Here is a 26009-nt window from a genome sequence, read left to right as displayed (position 1 = left end):
CTGCTTTGCATCCCTTTGGAGACCTTCTGAACATGGTGGGAGCCAAAACGTGTCAAGGCCAGAGCTGGCCCTCAAAGTCAAGAGCTTTGGTACTTGGTGTCACCTGTTTATTACAAGAATGCCCTTGCCATAGAAGATGAAATTAAATAACAACAGTAATTCTGAATTACTGTATCTTATTGTTAATTATTGTATTAGACACATGAAGAGACGTCATGTATGTGATTAAAAAAAAGCTTGGTTTTTGTTTTTTAAGAGCCTTCAGGATGGCAATTTGTGAATGAGAGAAACACATGAAGATTGCTGTCAGATAGCATAAGGTAGAGGTTTTGGTGGCAGAAAGCAAGAACAGGCAATTTTAGTACTTAAATCAGTTCCTGTAGCTGTTAGTGCTCATGCAGGTAATGTTTTTAATGGCATAAAGTAGAAAAACTCTCGCTTTCCCTCTTTGCCAGCGTTTAACCAGCAAGGGCAAAATGAAAAAGCACTGATACAAAAAGACATTATTTAGTGCACCGGTGCTTCTAGCAATCTGAACACTATCACAGCGTGGTAAGAGCCTCTTTTCGGATTCGTTCTTGCCGTTGCTGACTGCAGTTCGAAGGGACTGTCACTTTAACGGCTAGGTTTGAGAGGAAGAAAAATCGGCTTGAATCATGCGCTTACTCCTCTTTTCCCCTCTCCCCCCTGCCCCGCTTGGTAGATTAGAAAATGTGAGCATCTGATTGTGCATGCTCATGCTTATATCCAGTAACGCGTGATCTTCTTTAAGCAGTGAGCATTTCCAGCCGACTGGATGTAATTCCAGTTGTTCCTTCAGAGGAGGTGGTGGTGGTCAAACGATCTCCGGTTGCTTGCAACATGGAGCTTTAATCCAGTCCATTTTTAGATGTTGGGGTGGGAGATCGTTTGTATGTGTGTGCATGCATATATATATGTATATACATATTTTTCTGATTTCAGTAGGAGCAGCTCGGCAGCCTGCGGCGCTGGTGATGCCTTGGCGCCCCTTTTTTTTGATGCAAGTCTAAAGGCCGATGGCCTTGAGCAGAGGGTCATCAAATCTGCAACCGCTAGCAAAGCAGCGTGAAAATAAGGCTCAGTGAGAATAATACCAAACTGTTGTATATACGTTTTTTTAATATAAAAAATTTCTTTCTCGTGTTCCCAGGCAGCACATTTTCAAAAGGGCTGCAGGCGAAACCATCTGCGTCAGTGCGAGTTGTAGGTAGACTAGCTGGCAGTGATTGCCATCTTGTGCACAGGGATCTTGCTTAAATGCCCGGTATCTGCTTTGACTCGATTACAGCTGCCGTAAGACTTTAAAATACCCTGAGCTTCTTACATGAGGGTCCACTTTACTTAATAAAAGCGGAGCTGTGCTCTTATTAATTACACTAGCAGGTAAGAATGACTTGCGTGACTGGCTTGGTAATTGCGACCGAGCCTTTGAAGGTAAGTGCCCTCTAGGGATTCGTGTTTGTGGGTCTCTTGCCAAGCACTGCAAGACGCGGGAGGAGGGGTTAATTGATAGCTCAGTTTAATCTCTTTTATTAATATGAAGTGATTAGACTGATACACCTTGCAGGTGCACTGCAGTGTACAATACTGCTGTTTTATGATAGCTAATTTCTAGTTTTTGAGAGCTATGGAAACTGTGCGTTAAACAGCACTCTTTACTACCATCATTCACTTAATTCTTTTTTTTTTGGGGGGGGGGGGCTAGTAATCCCATATAATGTCTAGGTTGTGCAGTGTGACACTTATCTTGGAGGTCCTTCATTTCTGTAATTAGCACGCAAGCTTGTAATGCCAGGTCAGTATTTGTTAAATATTAAATCTGTCATATTGCCTGGTGCTGTTTCTCATGAGAAAGGGAAAGAAGTCCTTAAAAAAAATAAATAAATCATTGAGCTAGGGCCTTCCTGCCTCCTCCTCCTCCTTGAAGCATGCGTAAGTGAAATGTTTGTGAGTGCCTTTTGGCAGAATTAAAGAGCCTCTATCACCAGTGACATGTGGGCTCTGATACAGTAGACCTGATTGGGGCATTCCTTTTTTTAATGAATTCTTTGGCGAAAGCAGGTCTAATAACCCCCAAAATACAAAACGCACTGTCCCCGCTTGAGTCACAGTGATTTTTTTTCTTTTAATTTTAAGCTGTGAGCAAGATTCCAGGGCTGATGCATCTCTGTTGGGAACATCCCTATTAATAACGTTAAAGATGAGTGAAGGTTCGTCTGGGAAGTCTGCCACGGTTTCAGAAATAGCATGGAGCTGGGAACGGATGCAGTGACTTTAATCGCAGCGAGCTTATGGGATCCTGCGTCTCATTCCAAAATCGAGCCGTTGCTCCGGGTGCCTCCGGAGTTCAGGCCTTGCAGTAGGCTGTAGCTTTTCACCAGCCCGGTTCAGATAAGCTGGGTTTAGTAACCCAACCGAGGCAACCGTCGGGGTAACCAGCACTGAAGTGCTCCACTAACGTCAACGGCGGTATCATCTTTATCCACCCTGTGCTTGGTGTTTACGATATGCCGAAGGCAGCTATCCATACCATTTTTATTAACACCTCCGCTGTTCACGGGAAGCGGTGATGAGCCTGTTTGTCTTGACTTTTTTATCTTGGTAATAGAGGGGATGTGATGTCTCACATCTATAATGATGTTTTAATGCCTACAGTGTATCCGGACTTGGCTTAATACTGTGGATATTCAAGTCTTGCAGAGCGTTCTAGCTGTTATACGCACGGGGGTTTACTGTAATAAAATCTCCTTGTTTGGTTGGGTGTTGGAAAATAAATTGCAACAAAAATCCCTTGAAAGCCCTCTGCTTCTCCGCCTTGGGAAGGTGGGAATCGTGGCACCCGTTTGGGAGAGAAATGAGTTCCTTCAAACTAAGCGCACACAATTTCCCTCCATCATAAAAAGCTTTTGAGGTGATTAAACTTCAAGGGGAGCCACTGTTGTCGACTTCAAAAGCTCTCAGTTAAAATGCTTATTATTTAGCTAAGGAAAAAGGATGGGTTTGCTGTGCGGGGTATAAGCAGCAAGGCGCATTGCTGCTGCAGGAATGTGTTTTGCGGGAAGCTGTGCAAGCGGCGTGCGTTTTGCTCCGCGTGTGCACGTGTTTGTGTCTCTCTTATCACACCGTCGTACAAAACGCCCACAAGCTACTACCGCTTTTTTGGTGTGGAGCTGAAGGCAAACCTCCCTGCTATGCCGCTGTATCTCGTTCTGCGGTTATGCTTTTCCTTCGGTCTCAAATGACACCTCTTTGTAGGTAGATATAAAAACATCGGAGCTCGTTCGGGAAGTATTGGGTGCATTTCGGCAGGCTCATGAGGCGCAGCGGCACACGTTGCGATGGAAGGGTGCATCCGAGCACGTTTGTAACCCGCAGCCTGAGCCGCTTATGTGCAAATTGGCTCATGCAACTTCCAAAAAAAAAAAAAAAAAAAAAAAAAGTGTTGGGCCATTATTTAAAATAAGTCTGTATGATGAGTTTCTTATTGCCCTTGGGGGTACCTGGATCCTTCCCCCCCTTAAGGAGCGTTGGCTCGGCGCATGGTGTGTATTTATGAACTTGGCTAGTAACAAAAGGGAAGCATGGCTTCCCCTGGGCTATTCTGTAAAGTAAAAAAAAAAAAAAAAAAAAAAAAAAAAGACTAGTAAGACTAGTTAAATGGCAGCCGGTGAGGTGTAGGGTGCAAAATTTGAGACTGTCATCTCTTCATCTTGTTTTGTTTTCCTTTGCAGTCCACTCCTTTACACCTAGCAGCAGGCTATAACAGAGTCCGAATAGTCCAACTTCTGCTCCAGCACGGTGCGGATGTTCACGCCAAGGACAAGGGGTAAGTAAGGCAGGTTGATTTATTCTCTGGTTGCGGCCGTGGTTTTGTATTAAGCAAGATGAGGAATCCTTTCTCTGTTTTGTGTTGCGACGTAGTCTCAAATGGCTGGCCCAGAATGGGACACTTGCTTCCAAAATCTGAGTGCGCTTCATCATGAATAAACTTTTGTTAGAGCCCTAATAACAGATTAGCTGTGATCATACTCATTTTCAGTCCCTTACTACACCTTAAAAAAATTTTTTCCAATCCTTATTCTTTGCTTCTGTGCACAGACCACCCTGTAAAATCATGGACTTCTGCTGCTATTTTAGGGAAAGTGGGGTGATGAGTGATACTAGGGTAAAGATAAAATGTGCCTTTAAAAAGTGCTCTGTGATCTCATTCTCTTGTTGGCTATATGCGTGTAGTTTCAATTAACGTCAGCGATATTTGTGTACTCGCAGCTAGTGTGCTCCGCAGAGACCTGTCTCGACTGATGTTGCCGGCAAAAATCAAGAGGTAGCAGAAGCTAAAATATTCCATTTTTGCAGCAAGCGCGGTAGTTGAGTAAGATTCCAACAAAGCGGGCACAGCAGTGAGAAATCTGGAATCACAAGTATCATATGTTTTTCTCAGCCATACGTTCCTGACTTCTAAGGAGATGATTCTCACGGCGGTCTGGCAGGAGAGCTTAGCTCCAGCGTCGTAGAAATTAGGCCTCTGGTTCAAGGCATGCGTTTTGCATTCAGAGGCTGCAGAGGTGACATGCGAACTTGAGACACTTTCTATACTGTTATTTACTGTTGAGTCCAGCCTAGCGTTAACTAATTTAAATAAAGATCCTTGTTTTTTTCCAAACTTGTCCCAAGCCTACTTAAACTCTTGAAGGTTGACCGAACTGTAGCGCTTTTGTCTGTACGTTTGTTGGTGGTGTTTTGGCTTTTTTTTTTAATCGGAGAAGTTGTGAAGTGCATGGTGACATGTTATCTAGGTCACAGAAACAGAGTAAAGCTGTACGTAATGCCTGTTCAGGTAGATCCAGCATTGTTAAGGGATTTTTCGTCTTTTCACACCTTCTGGAAATCTGATCATCAGCTGGTAGAGAATCCCGGCGTAGATGTTTTAATAAGGCCGAAGCTGGGCGCTTGGAGAGAATCTCCAGGTGACAAGTAGCTGAGTTAGGCTTGAATGTGTGGAGAGAAAAAAACAAAACAAAACAAAACCCTAAAAACAATACACTGATTTCACATTAAACTTGACAGCAATTCAAACATGCTAAGCTGTCTGTGACAGCTCTTTCTCCAGCAGTCTCTGGTGAAGGTGAAGTCCTGGTTTTGGTGTCCTGTGCATCCTGCATTGTTGAGCCCTGACTAGCCTGTCCTGCTTGACTTAATTAAACTCATTTTCTCCTTTGCAGTAATGTCTCGTGCTTATGACTAGACCCCTGTCATTTGCTTGACTAGTGTCATTTTTAAGAACAGTCTCCAGTGATATGGCCGTACAAAAATTACGGGGAGCCTCTCATAGGTCTCTTGCACAGGGAAATAGGTTGCGCTGTCAAAAATGCAGTAAAATCAGGTCGTTCCACAGTCTGGAGCAGCTATTTCGGTCTGCTGCCTGTGAATATCTGTACCTCTTTGTAATACAGCCAGGAGTTAGGTTAGCATTTTCGGGGGAGTTTTGCCTTTCACACAGCATTTAAAATAAACAGGAGTGCACATTTAGGTGGAAACAGAGCGCTGAATGTGGAGTGGGACTTCTCTTTCCTCCCATAATGGCTCCAAGAAAGATCATTTCAAATACAGTTAATACCAGTCCTAATGGTAGATTGAACACCTCTGGCCTGCTAGGCAAAAGATGTTTAAATTCCACCCTCGAGTAACATGTTGTTGGAAAAGGCTGGATTTTCCCGGTAGATGGTGAATCTTAATTTTTAAATATTTGAATTTTAAAATTTAATTTGATTTCTGTGTATCGAGAGAGAGAGAGAGAGAGAAAAAAAAAAGTTCCTGCTTCTTGAAAAATGCTGCTTAAATACATATGTCATTTCTCTCTTTCCGTGCAGTGGTCTTGTGCCTCTCCATAACGCATGTTCGTATGGACACTATGAAGTTACAGAGTTGCTGCTTAAGGTAAGTGGAAGGATGGAAAGTAATTACTACTGATTTAAGGGTGTTAGGGGAGACATGGACTGTTTTGCTTGTGTATGCACGTATATACGCATATACATGAAAAAACGGGACCGGCTTTCGTAGTGGAATGAAAACCCGGCGAGCTTTTCGTCGGCGCCGCTGCTTGGCTGCTAACGCAGCACTCTCTTTGCCGCGCCAGCACGGGGCCTGCGTCAACGCCATGGACCTCTGGCAGTTCACCCCCTTGCACGAGGCCGCTTCCAAGAACCGCGTCGAGGTCTGCTCCCTGCTCCTGAGTCACGGCGCCGATCCCACCTTGGTCAACTGCCACGGCAAGAGCGCCGTCGACATGGCTCCCACGCCGGAGCTAAGGGAGAGGCTGACCTGTGAGTATTCCGGGCTGGAAATAGCGGCTGGCAGGCAGGAAGGGCGCTTTCCTTTCAGGAGAGCGTCCTCATCAAGCACGAGTCGAAGCGAAGCAGCAGGATAAATGCAGCCGTGCTTCTCGGGTCTACCTGCATCTGCCTGCACAGGTACCTCGAATGCGCCAGCCGTCATATCGCCTGGATTTCTGAGATTTAACATGTTTAAGGCCAGAAGGTACTGTTGAGTCAGTGGGTCGCTTGTCTCTAGGAGAGAGGAGGAAAGGGTTGTTACCTTCGAGCCGCCCTTCTCCTCCCTCTATTCTGGGCTAACCTGGGAGAGGCGTTGAGGCAAGCTTGACCCTCGGTTCAAATTAGCAAGCAGAAAAATCCATTTAAACTTTTGTTTTGTTTTCTATATATTCTTTCTTTTCTTGGGGGGGGGGGGTGACAAAATCCCTCTCCACTGATAATGACTAAATCGTGTGCGTTAGCCTGACCTTGATATCAAATTCGACATCATTTTGATGAAAAGTAAGGACATCCTCTATTTGCATACCCTGAATAAGATATATTTAGTGTATTCTTGAGTTTTTCAGTTTTGTTACATTAGGAATAATACTATATTTATTTGTTATTTCAAGATTTATCTGTACTTGTATTTTGCCTAATGTTATGTTTACAAAGAAATTTGAGTTATATTTGAAATGAAGTGATTTTGATTAAGAGGAAGCCACAAATGCAGCAGATGTAAAATGAGGGTGGGAGAAGAAAGCTTCTCTTAACAAGTTTGGCATTTCAAGCCAAGCTGTTTCTAGTTCCCAAGTTCAGACCTTATCCTTGCATACCTGCCTTTCATTTGCAGATTTTAAGAGAAACAGTTTTCTACCTTTTCAAATTCAAACTAATTTTCAGCTGAAATTATTCAGCCGGTTGCTGAACTGAACAAGGTGTGACATTGAAAGGAAGAAAATTACCTCTCTGCACCTGCAAAGAAATAACTGCTCTCAAAACCTGCTCCATCCTTTGAGCAGACTGGTACTTAACCAGTTAGATTTTCCTAAGACTGTTAACAAATACGCGTAGTTTAATATTTTTTGTTTAAATTATATGCTTAGGCTTTACTTTAAATTATTTGTAGTTGCAAATACAGTAAGGGTCTTGAAAAGCGACCTCGTTGCTGTTTTCTTCTGCAGAGCACTTACTAGCAGAGTGCTCCCTTGAACAGATAGATAACTTAGAGGTCACCGATGTTTTTAATATCAGGTGGGAGGAGGATGAGATGGAGAAAGGCTGTAAGGGTTTTCTCAAGGAACTCCTTCCCCTCTCCCCTAAAATATCCTCTTTGGTTTCACTAAGCCATGTTTTATGTTCTGCCTCCAAGGTTAGTTGCTACCTGACGATACACAGAAATACTTTTATTTGCTCTTAGTTAATTATAGCTACCTTTCTCCAGTAACATTTATAAATGTGACGTTGCTGAATATTAACTACGTCTCTTTCTCCAACAGATGAATTCAAAGGACATTCTTTGCTACAAGCAGCGAGAGAGGCAGACCTAGCCAAAGTGAAAAAGACGCTTGCTTTGGAGATCATTAATTTTAAGCAGCCACAGTCGCATGAAACTGCACTGGTGAGATTATACAGTCAATCCATTACTTTTATGATAAATGTGCTGGTAGCACTAGTTGAGAGGTTTTATTTCTACGTTATGAAAGCGCATTCATCATTTGAGATTGAGGGTTTGCCATCAAGCACTTGATATTTTAAATATAAATCACCAGTATGGAGATAACACTATATAATTTTATTATCCCCCACACACCTTTTTTTTTTTTCTTTTTTTTTTTTCTTTCCTGATGTGTTTCAGAAACCCTTAAGCCACTGCTCACCTGCACGTAATTCGCTTCTTTTTGCTGCCTCTTTTTCTGTTAGTCAGTTGCTGTGTATTTGCTGGGGCCAAATTCCAACCAGGTGGCCCAGTGCTTCCTTAGTCTTTTATGTGGGCAAACGTGGATGCCAAGTTTTCTTCGCAGGGTACCTAAGACAGTGGCGAGAGAAGATGCTAGGTGTATATCAGTGTCTTAGACTGGAATAATACTGCTGATAGCTGTGAAGCAGGGGTGCTTGTGACTTTCCTGTCCTACCCTTATTTCGTTGTTTGAAGAAGCAGAGAAGGCAAAGAACACAGCCGGTATCACAGGTGCGGTGAAGACATTGAAATTTAGTGGGACTGATGGTGTTATTGAAACCTTTATAGCTATGGTACTTTAATAAAATATTGTCTTCGCAGTGATAAGTCTCAGCTGCAGGCACACAAATGCATACTTAGTGTTAAAAACACCACGACTGTGCTCAGCAGTATCATCTACCAGGCATCCGTATCTGTTCTCTCCATGACGGACTTGGCCTCCTAGCCTAAACTTAGGAGCAAGACAGAGAAGAGACATTTAGAGGCTGGACAGGAAGACAGTAGGAAGCTCGAGATGATGTTATTTTTCCCTTCTTGACTGTATCAACTGTCGCTTTGTGGCGTCTCTTTAGCTTTGTAACGATGACTTCTTAGTCCTGTGCTGTTCTTTGCCCTTCTCCGTCCGCTCGTTCTGCAGAGGCGGCTAGGCAAAAGGGGTTCTTTCAGCTTGACTGGTATCGTTGGTCCACTCTTCAGCAAGCGTGTGACTGTGATTTCTCAACTTCTGCCTGCCATACTTGAGACTTCCCGGTGGTCTCCCATCCAAGTGGCAGGACGGGTTTAGCTTCTAGGACGGGACAAGATGATGTGCAATCAGTGCAATGTAGCTGAAGTATCCCTGTCCTTAGCGCAGCCTCTTCTACCACGAGGCAGTGGAGTCAGTGCTCACTCACCCCACAAAGGCCAAAGCAAGCACCCGCTTTATGTTTCAGTGTTGCTCTGAGGTTTGGCCAGCAAAAGAAAATTTAAGAACAGAATTAAGTATACTGTCTCAAAGGAAGCCCGTGGGGTCAATCTGTCTTGCGTCCAGCTGCATGCCATGAAATGAGTGACAGTGTCATTCCCCGTCGGTCTTTTCCACGAAGGACGTTAAAGGCTGCTGCTGTGGCAGTGCTCGCCAAATGATGCGTAAAGGGATGTGAACTCCTAAGAAACCTATTTAATTTCACATCCGATTTTATTTTAAAATGTGCAAAGGCTGTAGAACGTATCTCTAACTCTCATCTTTAGCAAGAGCTGTGTACCAATATTAAAAAAAATACATACTTTTGTTGCTCCTCTGTTCAATTTTTCAGCACTTCTGCTACTTTTAATGCTGATTTACCCTATTGGCAGGAAATATAAATATATTATTATTTGGAAGGCCTCAGAAATGCTGCCACTCTTCAGAGCAACAGTTGATCTTTGTGTTTTACAAAGCCTACCTTCGGAAAACTTGGACATGCCCTAGTTATTTCATACTGAAAACCATGAAACTGGAGGAGGAAAAGTATCAGTACTCTTGCCACTTTTCAGGTGCTTCTTGGGATCTGTCTCATTCTAAAGGCTCTTGTTTTGATACTAGAAAGTGTGGGAACTCTACGGAAAGTCATTTCACGCTCTTTGTCTTTACCTCCTTTGTGTATTATGTGCTTTTTTTGTCCCCCTATCTTGTTAATGCAGTTGGGAACATCCCACTTTTTCATAGGTGCTGAAGCTTTAAAACAAAAATTGTTTTTCTGAGCAGAATAATTTAGCACTGGTCACTAGCTTGTGTTTTGTTCAGGGTGTTGTGTATTCAGGCAGAAATATGATGGAACTCTGTACAATGCTGTTTGCAACTTTTGTAGACCGCTGTTCAGCAGAATATGTAAAGATGAAGTTGTGGCCTTCAAAGCTCTTTCTCATCTCTGCAGCTACAGTGGCAATATTTATTTATTCTGTATTTACTTTTTTTGCAGCACTGTGCCGTGGCCGCTGTGCATCCCAAGCGGAAGCAAGTTACAGAACTATTGCTCAGGAAAGGAGCGAATGTTAATGAGAAAAACAAAGAGTAAGTTCCTGAAATTTTGCAGTTTTCCAAAGGATGCTGTCACATTAGGAATACAAAACTAATATCTTCCATTTTTCTTCTAGCTTCATGACACCTTTGCATGTTGCAGCTGAAAAAGCTCATAATGATGTCATGGAAGTTCTGCATAAACATGGAGCGAAGGTAAATATACTGAAATATATTTTCTGTAAGGCCAGAGGGAGGGTTATATTGGTTAAATACAGTGTTAGTTTTCATGACAGCTGTTGCTTTTTCTTCTGTGTGCCTTGCATGGCCCATGTTAACCTTAAAGTGTGTTTATCTTAAATCAGATTGGGATATTCAGGTATCCCATTTCAAAATTAGGTCTCCTCTCCAGGTAACTGAATACAGGCTTAGGAGTCTAGCTTACTCATTTTTAATGGATCGTGCTACTCGTTTTTAATAAAGGTGGTCATTTGGGTGTCTCTTGTTGACTTCTCTTGAGAGCTTGAAATATCCAGTCTCCCAGTTTGCTGACACTGAGTTGAAGAGCCTAATGCTGGGCATCCTTTAGCACTTACTCTGTTCTTATTTTCTTGGTCAGATTGATTTGCCACCCCATTTTAGCCGTTGATAGGCACTGACCTAAACACGCGCAAGTAATTTCTGAGCCTATGGTGAAGTTTGCTTACAAACACATGATTCAACAAGTTATCAGTTAAAGGTGAAGAAAAGTATAACCTTTATTTAGGTTGTCTTCTAAACGTTTTTCAGAAGTATTTCAGGTTCTTAGCAACAAACTTGGCCTTCATGATAATGATAAATTTAGCTAGCTACTTATTTTCTCAAAAACTTTTCTTGACAGGTAATTTCTTTCTACTTGTTAAAATGTAAACAATCTCCTAGTTTTTGCTTTTAAGGGAGCTCAGATTCCTATCTTTGAGTCTTCATCTTCATTCAAGTAGCTAGAAATGAAGAAATACACCTGTGATAACAATCTGGAGTGTCACTCTTGAAGTGCTAGGAGGAGAGAGCAATGTAATTGTATATCCAGTTATTTCAAGTCTTTTTATTTTGAAACACTGAATTGTAATTTATAGGCCCATATGAGAGCTAATTTCCAGATCTCAGTGTCTGATTCACTTCCACAGCAGCTTAATGAAATCATAAAATAACTTAATGACAACACTATGACAGAATTTATCACATTTGAGAATCCTGATGTGGTGATATATCACCAAGATTTTCCCAGGGAGGGAAGAAGGGAGAGAGGTAGAGAAGACCATTTGTATTCATTCAAACTGTTAATTATCATTTTCCCAAATTGACTCTTAATAATGTACAGAATCACAGAATGGTTGAGGTGGGAAGGGGCATCTGGAGATCATCTAGTCCAACCCCCCTGCTCAAGCAGGGTCACCTAGAGCACGTTGCACAGGATCGCATCCAGATGGCTTTTGAATATCTCCAGGGATGGAGACTCAGCAACCTCTCTGGGCAACCTGTGCCAGTGCTCTGTCACCCTCACAGTGAAGAAGTTTTTCCTTATGTTCGGACAAAACTTCCTGTGTTTCAGTTTGTGCCCGTTGCCTCGTGTCCTGTCACTGGGCACCACCGAAAAGAGTCTGGTCCCATCCTCTCGACACCCTCCCTTCAGATACTTGTACACGTTGATAAGATCTCCTCTCAGCCTTCTCTTCTCTGGGCTGAACAGGCCCAGCTCTCTCAGCCTTTCCTCATAAGAGAGATGCTCCAGTCCCCTCATCATCTCTGTAGCCCTTCGCTGGACTCGCTCCAGTAGTGCCACGTCTCTCTTGTGTTGGGGAGCCCAGAATGGGACACAGCACTCCAGATGTGGCCTCAAGTAGAGGGGGAGGATCACCTCCCTCCACCTGCTGGCAACACTCTTCCTGATGCAGCCCAGGATACCATTGGCCTTCTTGGCCACAAGGGCACATTGCTGCCTCATGCTTAACTTGGTGTCCACCAGCACTCCCAGGTCCTTCTCCGCAGAGCTGCTTTCCAGCAGGTCAACCCCCAACCTGTCCTGGTGCCTGGGGTTATTCCTCCCCAGGTGCAGGACCCTGCACTTGCCTTTGTTGAACTTCATGAGGTTCCTCTCTGCCCACCTCTCCAGCCTGTCCAGGTCTGGATGCTGAATGGCAGCACAGCCCTCTGGTGTATCCGCCACTCCTCCCAGTTTTGTATCGTCAGCAAACTTGCTGAGGGTGCACTCTGTGCCTTCATCCAGGTCATTGATGAAGAAGTTGAACAGGGCTGGACCCGGTACTGACCCCTGGGGGACGCCACTAGCTACAGGCCTCCAACTAGACTCTGCACCACTGATCATAACTCTACCTATGCATCAGAAAAGATAAGATTTCATTTGCCCATAGAAATAGGTATCTATGGATCCAGTATTGCCCGTGAATTCGATAGTGATGGTTCTCAGGTAAGCACTGAACTGGACCTGCTGGAGTTTTGAATGTATTGGTACCTAACAGCTACCTGCTATGAAATATAAGGAATTTTTGTATGCTGAGTGTTTCTGGAAAACCTGCTACTATACTGTGGGTATTTAAATCAGTGTTCCCTTGAAAATCTGTCTCTATGCAGCCAGGTTAGGAGCAAACTGAAAAATGGGTATTATGGGAGTGGGATTAAAACATCAGCCTTACTGGAATGGCCAAATTTTGTTGTTTTGTGTCAGTAGGGCGTTCTGACGCTAGCCTGTAGTTCTTTTATGTCCTGAAGCAGGGGTTTCCAGTTGTGATCCATGAATGACTTATGGACTGTGTGACCATGGTGAGTAGCCCATAGTTATCTAAAGAATCATGCTGAGTGGGTGTTCTCCATACTTTTTCAGTTGAAAGTATGCAAATAGAGATTCATGATGGTACTTAAAGCTCATTCTTCATTCCTGTCCTGATATATGCTTCCTTTGTTATTCTGGGAAATCCATTCATATTTGTGATCCAGCAAAGCACTTAAGCACTTGGCAGGAGACTACGCGTTGTTAAAATTAACCATATATTTCCATACTGCAGTGGATCAGGTCCCTCTTCATCTGTGTCCAAAGTTCCTTAGCTGTAAAATGATAGATAATGCAATTGTGGACTTTCATGAGATGTAGATCATTAAGGCTTTATGAAGCACTTTGAAGTTCCCAGATAGGATATGCTCTGGAGTATTAATTAGTTAACTTGGTGTATTTAATCACGCTAAAATATTTGTCTTGCTTGTATATTTTCATCTGGCCTCTTGTTCATGCTTTGACTGTAGGTATTCTGTTAGTTCATCAGGCACCTTGATATTGCTATTTCTTTGCTTCTGAGTGTTGGAACATTGCTGCTTTAATCCCTGAAGCACGGTTCAGGTTCTTGATTATCCCCTTGCTGTATTTCTAAGAGCTTTTTCTTCCTGCTTACTCTTTTTGTGCCTTGTCAAGGCTTTGCATACTCTGCAGAGGCATTTCAGTTACTTTAAAAGGTGTGTTCAGATGTACTTAGCCCTTTGATCCTGTCTAGTCATATTTGTGACAAGAGAGGATCTCACGAGCTAGTAAATCTAGGCCCCCTACAGAGCTGCTTTTCAGTAAATATTAATTTACTCCTGGACCAACACTGTCCTGCAGTTTAAATACGTCTTTTCCATTTTGATGCTTCCTTTGCTAATGCATTCATTCATAGTCAACAGACTGATTCTTCTTAACCTTTGTTTTGGTAGGCTGAAAAACCCTCCAAACTCCAGGTTTTCCCACATAAGGAACCTCTCCATTTCCTGATCAGTCTCGTGATCCTTCTCTTTACTAGCACAAGAGTGAATCTTGGAGCTCGGGAAGCAAGAACTGAACGCATTCCCCCACTGCCTTATGTAATGACACCGTGCTTCCGTGTATCCACTAGAAATGCTTGGACTGGTGCGTACTGGGATTGCCTTTGCTGTTTTAATAGACGTGACCCAATGACGCTCAGACCGCGCTGTAGTCTTGTAGTACACAGCGACGCTTGATCCCTTCTTTTGATTTTTTCCATACTCATGCCCTTCAGCACAATTCTCCTGTGCCAAGATCGTTAATGAAACTATTAAAGAAGATTAGCGCCATAACCAATCCAGGGCAGCCCATCCCCTTTCAGTATGTTCAGTTCCTCAACCAGTCTCTGTTTTTTTCTAGCTTCTATAGTCATTTCCCATGCGACCGCACGTCAGATGCTTTACTGAAGCATGGATAGATGAGGCCTACCATGTTTTCTTTACTTTGCCACCATTTCTTAAATCCGAGGTATGAGATGAGTCTGCTTTAAGCTACCTTTGGAAACAGTTACTGAATTTTATAGAGAGATTAACAGTTTTAAACAGGTGAGTAACTAGGGCTTCAAAGAAAGTGGATCTTTCCCCTTCTGAAATACAGTGCCAAAGGCAGGTAGAGCTGATCCACAAAAAACAGCCAGTAATGGATTTAGGAAACAAAGTCGTGGAAAGCACTAAGGTTTTGCGGGTTGGAAATCGTTTGGGCTTGTTGTAGCAATGGAGAGAAAATTCTGCTGTTTTTGTGAGAAGTTGCTATGCATTAGACAGCAAAAGTGAGATAATATTTGTGAAGTATGTATGTTTAGGAATAGCAAAGGCTGCTTTAGGGAAATTGCTTGGGATGAGCAAGAGATGGTTCCTGGTCTTGGAACTGAATTTAGCTGTCCTTAATTTTATTTCCGTTTGAACTTGCTGTTTGAAATTTGCCAGACTGAGAAAAAGTGGAGAACTGCTTGAGCAACGTGCGCTTGATCTAGATTTATTTTACAGGAACACTTTTAAGAACACTAGTATTGCCAAGAGTCAGCTTATACCCATGAATCACATATTTTGATACCTCTTGCTGGACCTTACTGAGGACATGGACTAAATTTCTAATTTGCACTGTAAATGCATCCTTGGTGCACATTGCTTGCACATCAGTATGGTGCATCTAAGCCATCTGCATCCCATGGTTAGTGAAGGTCCTTTCAGTAGCTCACTAGTTGAGTTTGCAGGAGTTGACTGTCAACTATACATCTAAAGCACAGGTAAGAAAACTTGAGAGAAAAATCAGTCAGAAGTATGTTTTTGGTGGCAAATGGATGGGGCAGAATTTTCTTCAAGAATATTAGTCAAAACATAAACGTCTGGTTTTAAAAGCCGTTCCTATTTGCTGCTTGTTTGCCTGAACCATGGTGTGAAGCAGCATTTCACAGCACTGCTTATTTGATGTTGAATATCCTCAAAATACCTTATGAAAATTAAAAGGAGAGAATCTGTAAAGAATCCTCAACCATCAGCTATTGCTTTTTTTTTTACTAGACCCATAAGCAGATCTTCTAGTGCTACAATTGTGTCTTTGAAGATGGTGTAAAAAAAAGTTAAAAATAGTTTAAAAAGATGATTTAAAAAAAAATCATTTAAAGGTAGTGAACTAGTGAAAAAGTGGTTTTCATACTGTTTTGTTGTGTTGCTAGAAAGTTGGATGTATTTTATAACTAGCCTCTTAGTTGAATTTACAGATACACAGGATATTTAGTATCTTCCGAAAGACATTCAGCTTTCTAGTAGTGTAGAAGAAGGGGATTAAAGTCCTTTCTGGATTGGAATGACAGAAAGAAAGAGCTGCAAACATGAAAGTTTGTTAGCATCTTGGTCAAGACTAGAGGTGTCATGGATGCTATTTGGTTAGTTATGTTAGGTTTCCATAGGATAACGTTGAAACTGTTCTCCTGCAAGAGAAGAAATGTGCCTCTTTAAAGTCACGTTTGCCTGACGGATAGTGTCCCTGTTCATTTTGCTGTGCTGGAAGGATCTTGCTTTCTGGACCTTTGCATAATGCAGTTATTTCTGGGCATCAGAGTTGCATGTCACCAACCTGTCATGATCATGGCTCTGCAAATAGTCACCATCTATCTAGACCTCCACAGCAAAGACTTGAATGCTCTTCGATAATCTTGACGTGCAATACGTTTGCTTCTCACTTTTCAGATAAAGGTATGATTTTTCTCAGGAAAGGGTAAGCATTGAAAAAGTAAGTTTCCTTTCAGAGATGCATCAGATTTTACACTCTGAAGAACGCTGTGTTCCTTAACGATTACATGATTCAATTTTTCTTGCTGCTTAGACATCCAAACTTGGTGACATTAATCTTTGGCTTTCATGCAAAGAGGAAACTGTGGAATGTATGACTGGAATATTTAGGAGCTTTCAGTGTCAAACTAGACCAGTTTTTTTTCCTGACTTAGCTTGAAATTGCCACTGACGCCTTTTCACTCCTCTCCCATTTATTGTTAGCGATGCGCAAAGACACGAAACAGATTGCAAGTTGTCTTCAAAAATAAATGCAGCAGGAGAGCAGCTAGAGCGCTTCTGTCGCAAGGAGGGCTGCTGTGATGCTGGAACTGTTGGCAAAGCACGCGCTTCACGCGCGATTTCGAGGGTGTGCGTTTTTTAGAATGGTCTTTTCCCGGAGAACGTTGGGGTGCTTGGAAGCGGTTGCATTTTGTGCTGCTGTAGTGTCAAGGGGGGGTAGGAGGATATTTCCGGCATTTGACACCGACGGAAAGCCGATATGCTTACGATGTCTTGCCAAAAGGTTCCCTGAGCAGGTCCCAGCTGTTGAGCTGCCGCGAGTGCCTGGCGATACACGGGAATATTGCTGTAGCTCTGTGCGCTGCTCGGAGACAGCAGCCGTGCGGGGAGGAAGAATCCCTTCGGTGCCTGATAACGTACGACCATTTTGATGCTCTCCTGCGTATATCCGTGATGGGGAAAAGGAAGTGAAAGGGATGAAAGGGAATAGTGGAAGGAATCCTGCAGTGGGAAATATTGCTAAATTCCAAAGGAAAGCCTTACTTAAAACCAATTTTCATCTGACAGCCACATTCTGCTTTTATGTCGTGCTTTGAGTGGCTGTTTTCACAGGAAAAGGTGAAGAAATCGGATCCGGGGACTGAGTGCTGTGGAATAAAAGCTGTCAGATCTGTTGTTTTTAACACCTCGCAGAAGATTTGCCTACAAAGTGATTCAGAGCTGTGGCCTTCTAATTTCAAACTGCTCAGAAAGGGGGATCCAGTTGAATGAGTCCCACTTACTTGATTAGGGCAGCCAGAATGATCTGGCTTCTCCACACACAAATAATGCAGCATGGCTTGGATTTTTTACATTTTCAGCAACAGAGTTTAAATTTCAACTTTTTAAAGGGCGCACATTTTTAGGCCTCATCTGTCTGGGTTAACAGCTGCTCAGTATGTCTTGCCAGGTCTGACTTTCTGAGAGTTTAATCTCAATATGTCTTCTTTTTCTGGAATTACAGATTTATATCAGCATATCGTGCTTGTCAAATTGTTTTAAACACCCACATTGATTTTTACTTGGCAATAAATCTTGTGGCCTCCAGCCTTAGTGCAATACCTTCTCAGGCTTGTTTTAGGGAAGCGCTGCAGGACTCGTGATAGCGGATCTGCTTCAACATGAACACGGTCCCTGTGGAAGCGCCCTCCAAAGCCTAATTCTGCTCCTGGGGGAAAGAACAGCTTTCTTTGGCACATCTGTCCCTCTCTAACATCTGGAGCCCTCTTTGTCCCGTACGTGAGCAGGCGTTCCTTCAAAGGACTGGAGCTGTTCTGCCCCGAGAATTGGTTGCTGGCAAGGATGATCGTTTGGAGGTGAAAGGAGACCTGTGCGAGACACGTGATACGGGGGATCTGATGACTTTGCCAGTATTCCTTTCAAGTGAATATTAACATTTTTTCCAGGTGCCCGGTCGGCACTGAGTTGTGCAGTGTGAATGCTTTGCTGCCATCTTCAATGATTTCTGTTTAGCGCAGGAATTCAGCGATGCAGAAAGCCTTAATGATGATTCTCGTTCTTGGGCTAAGGGAGCGCAATCACCTACTTCCAGTATCCTCGAGCGTCAGTTCAGTCTGCCTTTGCTGTCACTAGCCCTGCCTAGCCTCAAGCTTCTGCTGGTCTCCGTGCCCTTATCAGTGGCGAAAGGTATCCGGTGTCCTGGAACAGATGATCGTCCTCTGAATAAAGTGATGGGCTTTTGGGAAATCCAGCCTCTAGTTAATATTTATGATAGGACTAAGCCTTTATTTAAAACAAAGCAAAACTCTTAGGGAAATCCCGTTAGATTGGCGTGACCTGAGCACAATTAGAAGGACGCAGAACTGCCCTTCCCGTACATCTGTCCGCAGGAGAGGTTTGTGATCTGAGAAATTCCTGCTTTACCAGCACATAGGACTGCTCTGGGACATGGAACAATTTCTGGCACTATCTAATTGCGCTCCACTTGACTTTCTGGCAGCTCTTTGTTCTTACCTATGTCTTGATATTGCTGCGAAGCAGATATCTCGCTACCCTGTCCGATAAGAGGTATTTTCTGCATAGTTATCCCCATAATCAATCTTCATTTAGTTCCAGAATATGCATCCTAACTAAAACGGTTTTTCAGTTAGCTCTCATGGAAATGTGGCGAGATTTGCAGGCTGCAGTTTAGGTGGGAAGTTGTTTTTCTGCAGCAGCAGAGTCTGTTATGCATGCAGCTCACAGCCTGCCATCCGCAGGCTTGCACGCAGATAACGGCTTCTGAGTAACTTTCAGAGAATACAGAGCGGTCCAGTATTTCATAGTGATTAAAAAAAAAAAGCTGTTGGGCATCTGCATTTAAATTTGTCGTGAATAGCTGCTAGCTAGAGTGTATCGTCTTGAAAAGTTATTTTTGTGATTTTTTTTTTAAAGCTCTTTATTATTCTCTTCCTTTCTGTGATATGAAACCATGGCGATGCTTCCAGTTTTTCAGATTCTTCTATTAAATCTTTACAGGCATAGGTTTCCATTGTACTCTTTAAAAGCAATACCTTTTCATGATCTTATTCTGTTTTGCTTGTTTATGCAGTCTTCAGTTGGGTAGAACTATATCCAGTTACACTTAGCTGCCTTTAAAAGATCAAAAAAAGGAGGAGGAAAATGGGCTGTTTGTATCCAGCCTCTTTTTTTTTTCTTTTTTTTCCTACTTCATCGAATTCTTCATCTGACACCTTTGTTTCGCTTTAATTCCTGGTGGTGAGTAATGTTGAGCTAATTTCTCTTCTGAGGATGACAGATGGTAATTTCCATGAAGCTGAAAGATCTCTGGATGGTTTGGTTAATTATTTACCTCTCACTCTTCTTCTGTGAGAGTTTTGCTTTTCTTGCACAAGGTTCATCTTCATCAAATTTGTCAAAGGATTGAACGCCGTTTTAAAGTACGGTTTTGGTGATCCTGTGGTGTTAGCCACGCAGATGAATAACCTGCTTTATTGAAAGATAGGAAAACATGTGCTGTGAATTATCTATACGCTGGACTGTCTACATATGTTGGCATTTGGTTTTGTTTAGTGACAATGCAGAGGGATTGGAGATAAATTAGTATGCTGGCAAATTCTCTTTACTGCGCTTCCTTCCTATTAAGAGCAGGGAGAGGTGGAGGCTTTCAGTTATAAGGCTGTTTTGTTTTATATTGCTGCTGATTTTTTATTTTATTTTTTTTTACTTTTTTTCCAGATGAATGCACTGGACACCCTTGGTCAAACAGCGTTGCACAGGGCTGCTTTAGCAGGTCACCTGCAAACCTGCCGGCTCCTGCTGAATTACGGCTCGGATCCCTCCATCATCTCTTTGCAAGGCTTCACAGCGGCGCAGATGGGAAACGAAGCAGTGCAGCAGATTCTCAGTGGTGGGTAAAAATAAGGGCTTGTGTACCTGGACATCAGCAGCCCCCTTCCTTCCCCAGCTGTGGATCTTGCTTCGTATTCGGTGCGAGAGACTTGCTGTCGTTTTTCTCATCCCTCCCTTCTGCCACCATGTGCACACATTTACTGTTTGCTCTATCTGTTACTTTTATTAAAAAAACCTGCTCACTTCAGTGATTCATATAAAAATCAGGAAGAAAATAAGCATCTTCTGGATGTGTAGCGTGCTGCTCCGTAGGGAAATAGAAGGAAGGCAGATGGTTTTATTTTTGTAGCCGGTTCCAGGGAGAGTAGAGTAATGCTGAGCATGGGAGGAACCTTTTTCTCTCATCAGCCGCCCTGTAGGTACTCCCGACTTCAGTAGTCCCAAGCAGAGCATCTGCGGTGCTTCGCAGAGCGGGAACTGTTAGTCCTGTGAGATGAAGGTGCTTGCATGAGATATAAAAACAAACTCGCATCATTTAAATGATGTTTAAACTGCTAGGCCTGTTGGAAGCATATTTGTTAAAAAATATATATATATTGGTGCTGATCAGAGTTTGAGAGCACAAGCTGAAAAATATTGATAATTACTAAACCGTTTGCGCTTCCGCTTCAAATGCTTTGCTTGTCCAGTGGAGAGCGATTTTATTGTAGAAGTTCTCTGGATACTGCTTAGCAAACAATGTATTTTGTTTCTTGTATTTAAAAAAAAAAAACACAAAAAACAGATATTTGAAGAGGGCACCGCTATTTTTCGTGTAAGTGCTTGAGCACTTGCATCTTTCTTATTCATTCATCTGTTGAGTGTTTGCAAGCAGGGAGAGGAATTGCGTCAGTAGATACTATTAACGGCAGCATGGAGTAATTTACCTTCCAGTGGGATTTGCATGTAGTCCAAGGAAGATGGATATCCAGATTCCTGAGAAAACCAGAGGGTAGATAGAAGCTTCATTTCCCTCAGTGTTTTAAATAGCTTTGCCTTAAAGCAGACAAAAAAGAGGCATTTTACAGCACCACAGGGAAGGGCCTTTTTAAAGTGTATCCCCTCCCAGGACATCTGTAGCTGGGTAGCGAGGATAGCAATACCTGTTTAAAGTATGCATGTGATTGTATATATGTGTACTGAAAGAGAAGAATGTTAAGAGGGAAATCAGGAAAAAATAAACATATCCCCTGCTGTGAAAGGAATAGGAATTTGATTTCGGAAAAGAAAAAAGCTTTATTCTGAAAACACACGTTCGATTTTGAGTTAAAAATTCCTTTTCATTGTTTTTTCTGTGAAAACTAATTTCAGACATCGTACTGTACTGTTTTTAATTGAATTGCCTTTCTCTTACATCCGTGAAGCTGTTCGAGACTGAAAGATCCAAAGCTGAGAAGATGCATGTTAGAAGTGCGTGGTATCGGTAGCGTAGGGCTATTGACACTGTATTATTTTCTGTGTACGCCAAAGCTATCAAGTGAATGCTGAAATTCTATACAAAATAACACTGCGTGCTTCATTTTCAGAAGATTGATTTAAAGAAATGCTTTCTTAACGTTGGACTTACTTTGATGTAATAACGGCTACCCGGATCTTGAGCCAGGCTCGTGCTTGTAGCTTGTAATATTTTCCACATAGTATTGGCTTTTTTTCCCCTCGCCCTTGACAGCAGAGCTGAGATCACAACCGTGCAGGCAGCTTTCTGATGACATCAGGGCCAGTAGATAGGACTTTTACTCAAAGCCGATACTGTGATTTGGGCACAACTGTGCAGTATGGCTGTGTGCTGTAAGGAAGCTCATCAAGGGAGCTTGTTAGTTATTTTCCAATGCTTCTTAGAAAATGCTGCCTGTTTTGCTTCTCTTAAAGCGTAAGTAGCTGGTTATTAGGTTATTAGACCTGCTTTCGCCAAAGAATTCATTAAGCAGATGTCTTGGTGCTATCAACTGCAGTGCACGTGTTGCATCAGGAAGGTGTCGCAGGTGGGTGGTCACAATGTGCCCAGGACGACTGGTGGCCCGAGCCCGTCTGGAGAATCCCATCCCCTTGTCACTGCTTTGTAGTATGAGATATATCACAAGCACAGAGCTCTAAGACTGTAATTTCAGCAGCCAAAGTCAGCACATTTAACTCTGGGTACGCAACCAGGGCCTCATGTAAAGTTTGCCAAAATGGGTGAGAAGGCACTTTTGAACTTTGGAAAACTTTGAATCTGTCCCAGGGAGCACAAAGATTTCCTGGAAGTGGAAATCTCGTTTTTACCGTATGTGGAATAAGCAAAGCACTGATATTCCGTTGGGCAGAATGATACCAGCACTAGAGCCTAAATCTTTCAGGCTTACACTGAAACGAAGGCTCCTTATTCAGCCTTTTAGGCAGTAAGATACTTGCACATCACAACTTAGGCAGCGTTTCTGCAAATGCTGACACTTTTTTTTTTCCCCCCCCTCCAATTTGGAAAATATATTGAGCACAAGTTACTATAACTAAATAATCCTTTAAAAAAAAAAAAAAAACTCATCTTTTTCCTTATGTAGAAAGTACACCTGTACGCACATCTGATGTGGATTATCGGTTGTTAGAAGCATCCAAAGCTGGAGACTTGGAAACTGTGAAGGTAGGTTTGGGCAACTCGTATTCATTTTCCACTTTGTATTGCTGTGCAAGACCGTTTCTGCTACAAGCGTCATGGAAGTAATGCCCAGTGGCTGGGAAAACCTTAGAAAATGGGAAGGCCACTGTCTTCATTCTGTCTGGAAAGGATGTGTTGAGAGGACGTGCTGAGGTGCTCCTCCGAGTTGGTGGGTGTTCGTTCTCCCAGTGCTTCACACAGCCAGCCAGGTCTCTGAAGGATTCGGATGCAGCCATAATTCTCTGAAGAGGACTCTGTGAGCCTCAGAGTCACGGTTTAGTAGAAAGAGGCCTCAGGTTCATTATTTGATCAGAAAGCAAGCAAACAAAAGCCCAACAGGTAACAGACTTCACATTTTAAATCATCCTTAATCTGAAATTGAAAGGTCAGGCCACGGAGTCCCAGCATCACGGGTAGCATTGGTCTTATCTTCCATACTTGGTCTGTGGGCAAAATAGCTTGCAGATGCACCATCTTGCACAAATTGTCACCTCGAACCTCAGCCTGGTCTACACTGACATTCAAGCAGCAACAGTTTTGTGCTTCAGAAAATCTGTATAGTCTCCTTCACTGCCTGCTCAATACTTCTAGATTTCTGCAGGCAGCAGTTAAGCTGTAAATGGAGTTTGTCCAGAGAGACTTACATGGGTTTGGACCTGGTGCTTGATGTTTTAGAGGTTCAGCCTTCTAAATATGTTAGAGACGTCGTCTTACTGCTTTCACCATTTAAATCTTGTTTGTTATAGAAGCAGTTTCAGCCGTAAATTTAGAGAAGCTATATTTTTAACCTCACCTATCTGGAAAGAAATTACCTGAAAGCTAACTTCTAAAAATTGGTGCATAATAATAATAGAACTATAAAACTAGAACTATAACATTTGATTGATGGATCAAATTTTGTGTTGGGGAGGGATGGTTTTGGGGCTTGGGGTTTTTTAGTTCTGTACTAGATTTTTTTGTTTCTTTTGTCTTCCCAGCAACTTTGTAGCCCTCAGAATGTGAACTGCAGAGATTTGGAAGGCCGTCATTCAACGCCGCTGCACTTTGCCGCAGGATATAACCGCGTGTCAGTGGTGGAGTATCTGTTGCACCATGGGGCTGATGTGCACGCCAAAGATAAAGGGTAAATTTTCATTCCATGATATGCTCCATAGTTTTCTATTAGTGTGATATTTCTACCCGCTCTATTAGTTTTGCTTTGGATTTCAGTAACCATCATATTTTTTCTCTTGTGTTCTGTATCGTTTCTGACATTTGCTGTAGGGAGACTTAATGCACCGTTAAGTAATGTTTAGTTTTCTGGCAAAGCCATTATTGAATACATATCTGGCACTGTAATTCATGCCTCTTTTCTTCCCCTTTCTGTCCATTGCAGAGACTTTGTTATGCTTAAAAGCAGCCTTTCAGATATTTCAGGTGATCTAAAATTAGCTTGAATAGTGTGAGGTAAAATACCAGGATTCTCTCTGATCGTTTTTCTAATCCTCTTTGCTGGCTTTTATTAAGTTAGTTAGTTACTCGGTTCATTATGATAACAGCATTTACAGGTTTTTGCATTGTTTGCCAAGAGATCATGTAGAATAGTGTGATGGTGTTTGATCTTTCACTCCGATATGTTGGTCCGAGGTAGGGCACTGGAAAGCATTTCCAATCCTGAAATTCCAGACTCTCTCCGACAAAAATGTTTATGCATCTTTCCATGAGATCAGGTGTGCAGTGCTCGCTAATAACCGTACTTCAGACCCATTGCGCGGCTATATACCTTCGTCAAAATTCACCCTCGAATGTCCATAGTCAAAACATCAGCGATTCTTGCTCTTTGTGGCTGTTGTTAATAACATTAAAGTCAGGCTTGTAGCAGTGGTACCAGTCGGTGCTTGTTCAGCATTTAGCTGAAGGAGGAAAACGGTGTTCATTTCATAGATACTTTAACAGCAAGGAAACAAAGCCGTGAAAATCGGAAAGACCAGAAGAGATGGATAATGTCTAGGGGAAATGGGTGATTTCTCTCTTGGAACTTTGTACGATTGCATTTGGGATTTTATTTTCTAGAGCCGTTAATTTTTTCTCTTTGACTAGTGGCTTAGTACCCCTGCACAACGCCTGTTCGTACGGACACTATGAGGTGGCTGAGCTCTTGGTGAGGCATGGCGCTTCTGTCAACGTGGCAGACCTGTGGAAATTCACTCCTCTGCATGAAGCAGCAGCGAAAGGGAAATACGAAATCTGCAAGCTGCTTTTGAAAGTACGTGAGCTGGAGTTCTCCAGTGTATCTTTAAGTGCATTTATGCTCTGTTTTGCTTGAGATCAGAATCAAAGTTAATTGCATTCAGTGAGTTCTTTATCGTATCTTTGAATTTATTTTCATCTTAGAATTGTCAGATGGTTCCTTGTGTAAGGTAAGTTCGCTATAAAAAGATTCATCAATATGGATACTTTTTTCCAGGATGTGTATTACTTTAGTCTAACACGCTCAGTTGATAATATTAGCCAAGTAGCACAAGACTCATACAAACCAGAAAAAGTTGAATTTGTCTAAAGAGTACAAAAAACCCCTCATCCTATTCATCATTTTCTGGAACTCTCATTGCAGTTAAATAAACCTCTCTAAATACTTATGTGAGGGTGTGTTACAGAGCAAAAACTGAAGGTGGCTTCTAGAAAGTGACTGGTATTTGAGAAATTTAAAACTGCTAAGTTAATGTATAATTTAGCAAGCTGCTGGAAGAAATGTAGGTTAATATAGCGTGGAATAAGTATTCATTATAAACAGCGGGAGAAGCTTGAAAAGGCTTGAGGGTAGTGCCAGTATGTTTTCAGTGAGTTTGAGAGACTTTTTAATGTAAGGTCATATCCTGCCTTGTGATGGTAGAAGGGTGCTAGAATTTGGTCAATATTCTTACCAATTCTAGCTCCTGTTTTAGCTCTCCTACTTCATGTCCCTCTGGTTAGCAAAAAAGCATTCAGAGGGGTAGCACATCTGTTTGAAACACAGCTGCAGTGGAAACCAGAAGGTATCATTCAGGGATGTCTGTGGAGCAGGCTCAGTGATGGCCCTGGTAGTGACACCTAAATACAGAGGTTGCCTCAAGCTGTAGGAGCTCCCATGGAATTAGCTCTCACAGTTTCTCCAGCACAATGTTATTTTACAGACATCGGAGGGCTCTGGAGTTGTCTGATTATTCCGCCAGGAATATAGCCATTTTTGTGTTCAGCTTCAAAGGATCCTCCAAAGTAATGGATGTACCACAGAGAGAAGTGCCAAAATCTTTCTTTTCAAAATCACACCTGTGCAAGAGCTAAACATGCCCTTAAGTTGGCACAGTTTTGTAAAGGCTCTGGCTCTGGGTGTGCACTGTCCAAGGGTTTATGCTC

The 26009-nt window shown here is 42.5% G+C and overlaps 1 protein-coding gene across 1 annotated transcript in view; it reads left to right on the top strand.

The window, feature by feature from the left end:
• The window catches only part of TNKS (tankyrase), a 136717-nt gene that overhangs the window by 89827 nt on the left and 20881 nt on the right, over positions 1 to 26009 (top strand). Inside the window, exons 6-15 of the mRNA XM_067297281.1 lie at positions 3753 to 3847; positions 5892 to 5958; positions 6158 to 6344; positions 7832 to 7953; positions 10233 to 10324; positions 10408 to 10486; positions 19850 to 20021; positions 22540 to 22619; positions 23612 to 23757; positions 24714 to 24879. Of these exons, the coding sequence (XP_067153382.1) occupies positions 3753 to 3847; positions 5892 to 5958; positions 6158 to 6344; positions 7832 to 7953; positions 10233 to 10324; positions 10408 to 10486; positions 19850 to 20021; positions 22540 to 22619; positions 23612 to 23757; positions 24714 to 24879 (1206 nt within the window). The remainder of the gene's footprint in view (positions 1 to 3752; positions 3848 to 5891; positions 5959 to 6157; positions 6345 to 7831; positions 7954 to 10232; positions 10325 to 10407; positions 10487 to 19849; positions 20022 to 22539; positions 22620 to 23611; positions 23758 to 24713; positions 24880 to 26009) is intronic.

This window comes from Apteryx mantelli, chromosome 5 (assembly GCF_036417845.1).
Source record: "Apteryx mantelli isolate bAptMan1 chromosome 5, bAptMan1.hap1, whole genome shotgun sequence".
Classification (NCBI taxonomy): domain Eukaryota; kingdom Metazoa; phylum Chordata; class Aves; order Apterygiformes; family Apterygidae; genus Apteryx; species Apteryx mantelli.
This window is presented reverse-complemented; position numbering and strand designations above follow the sequence as displayed.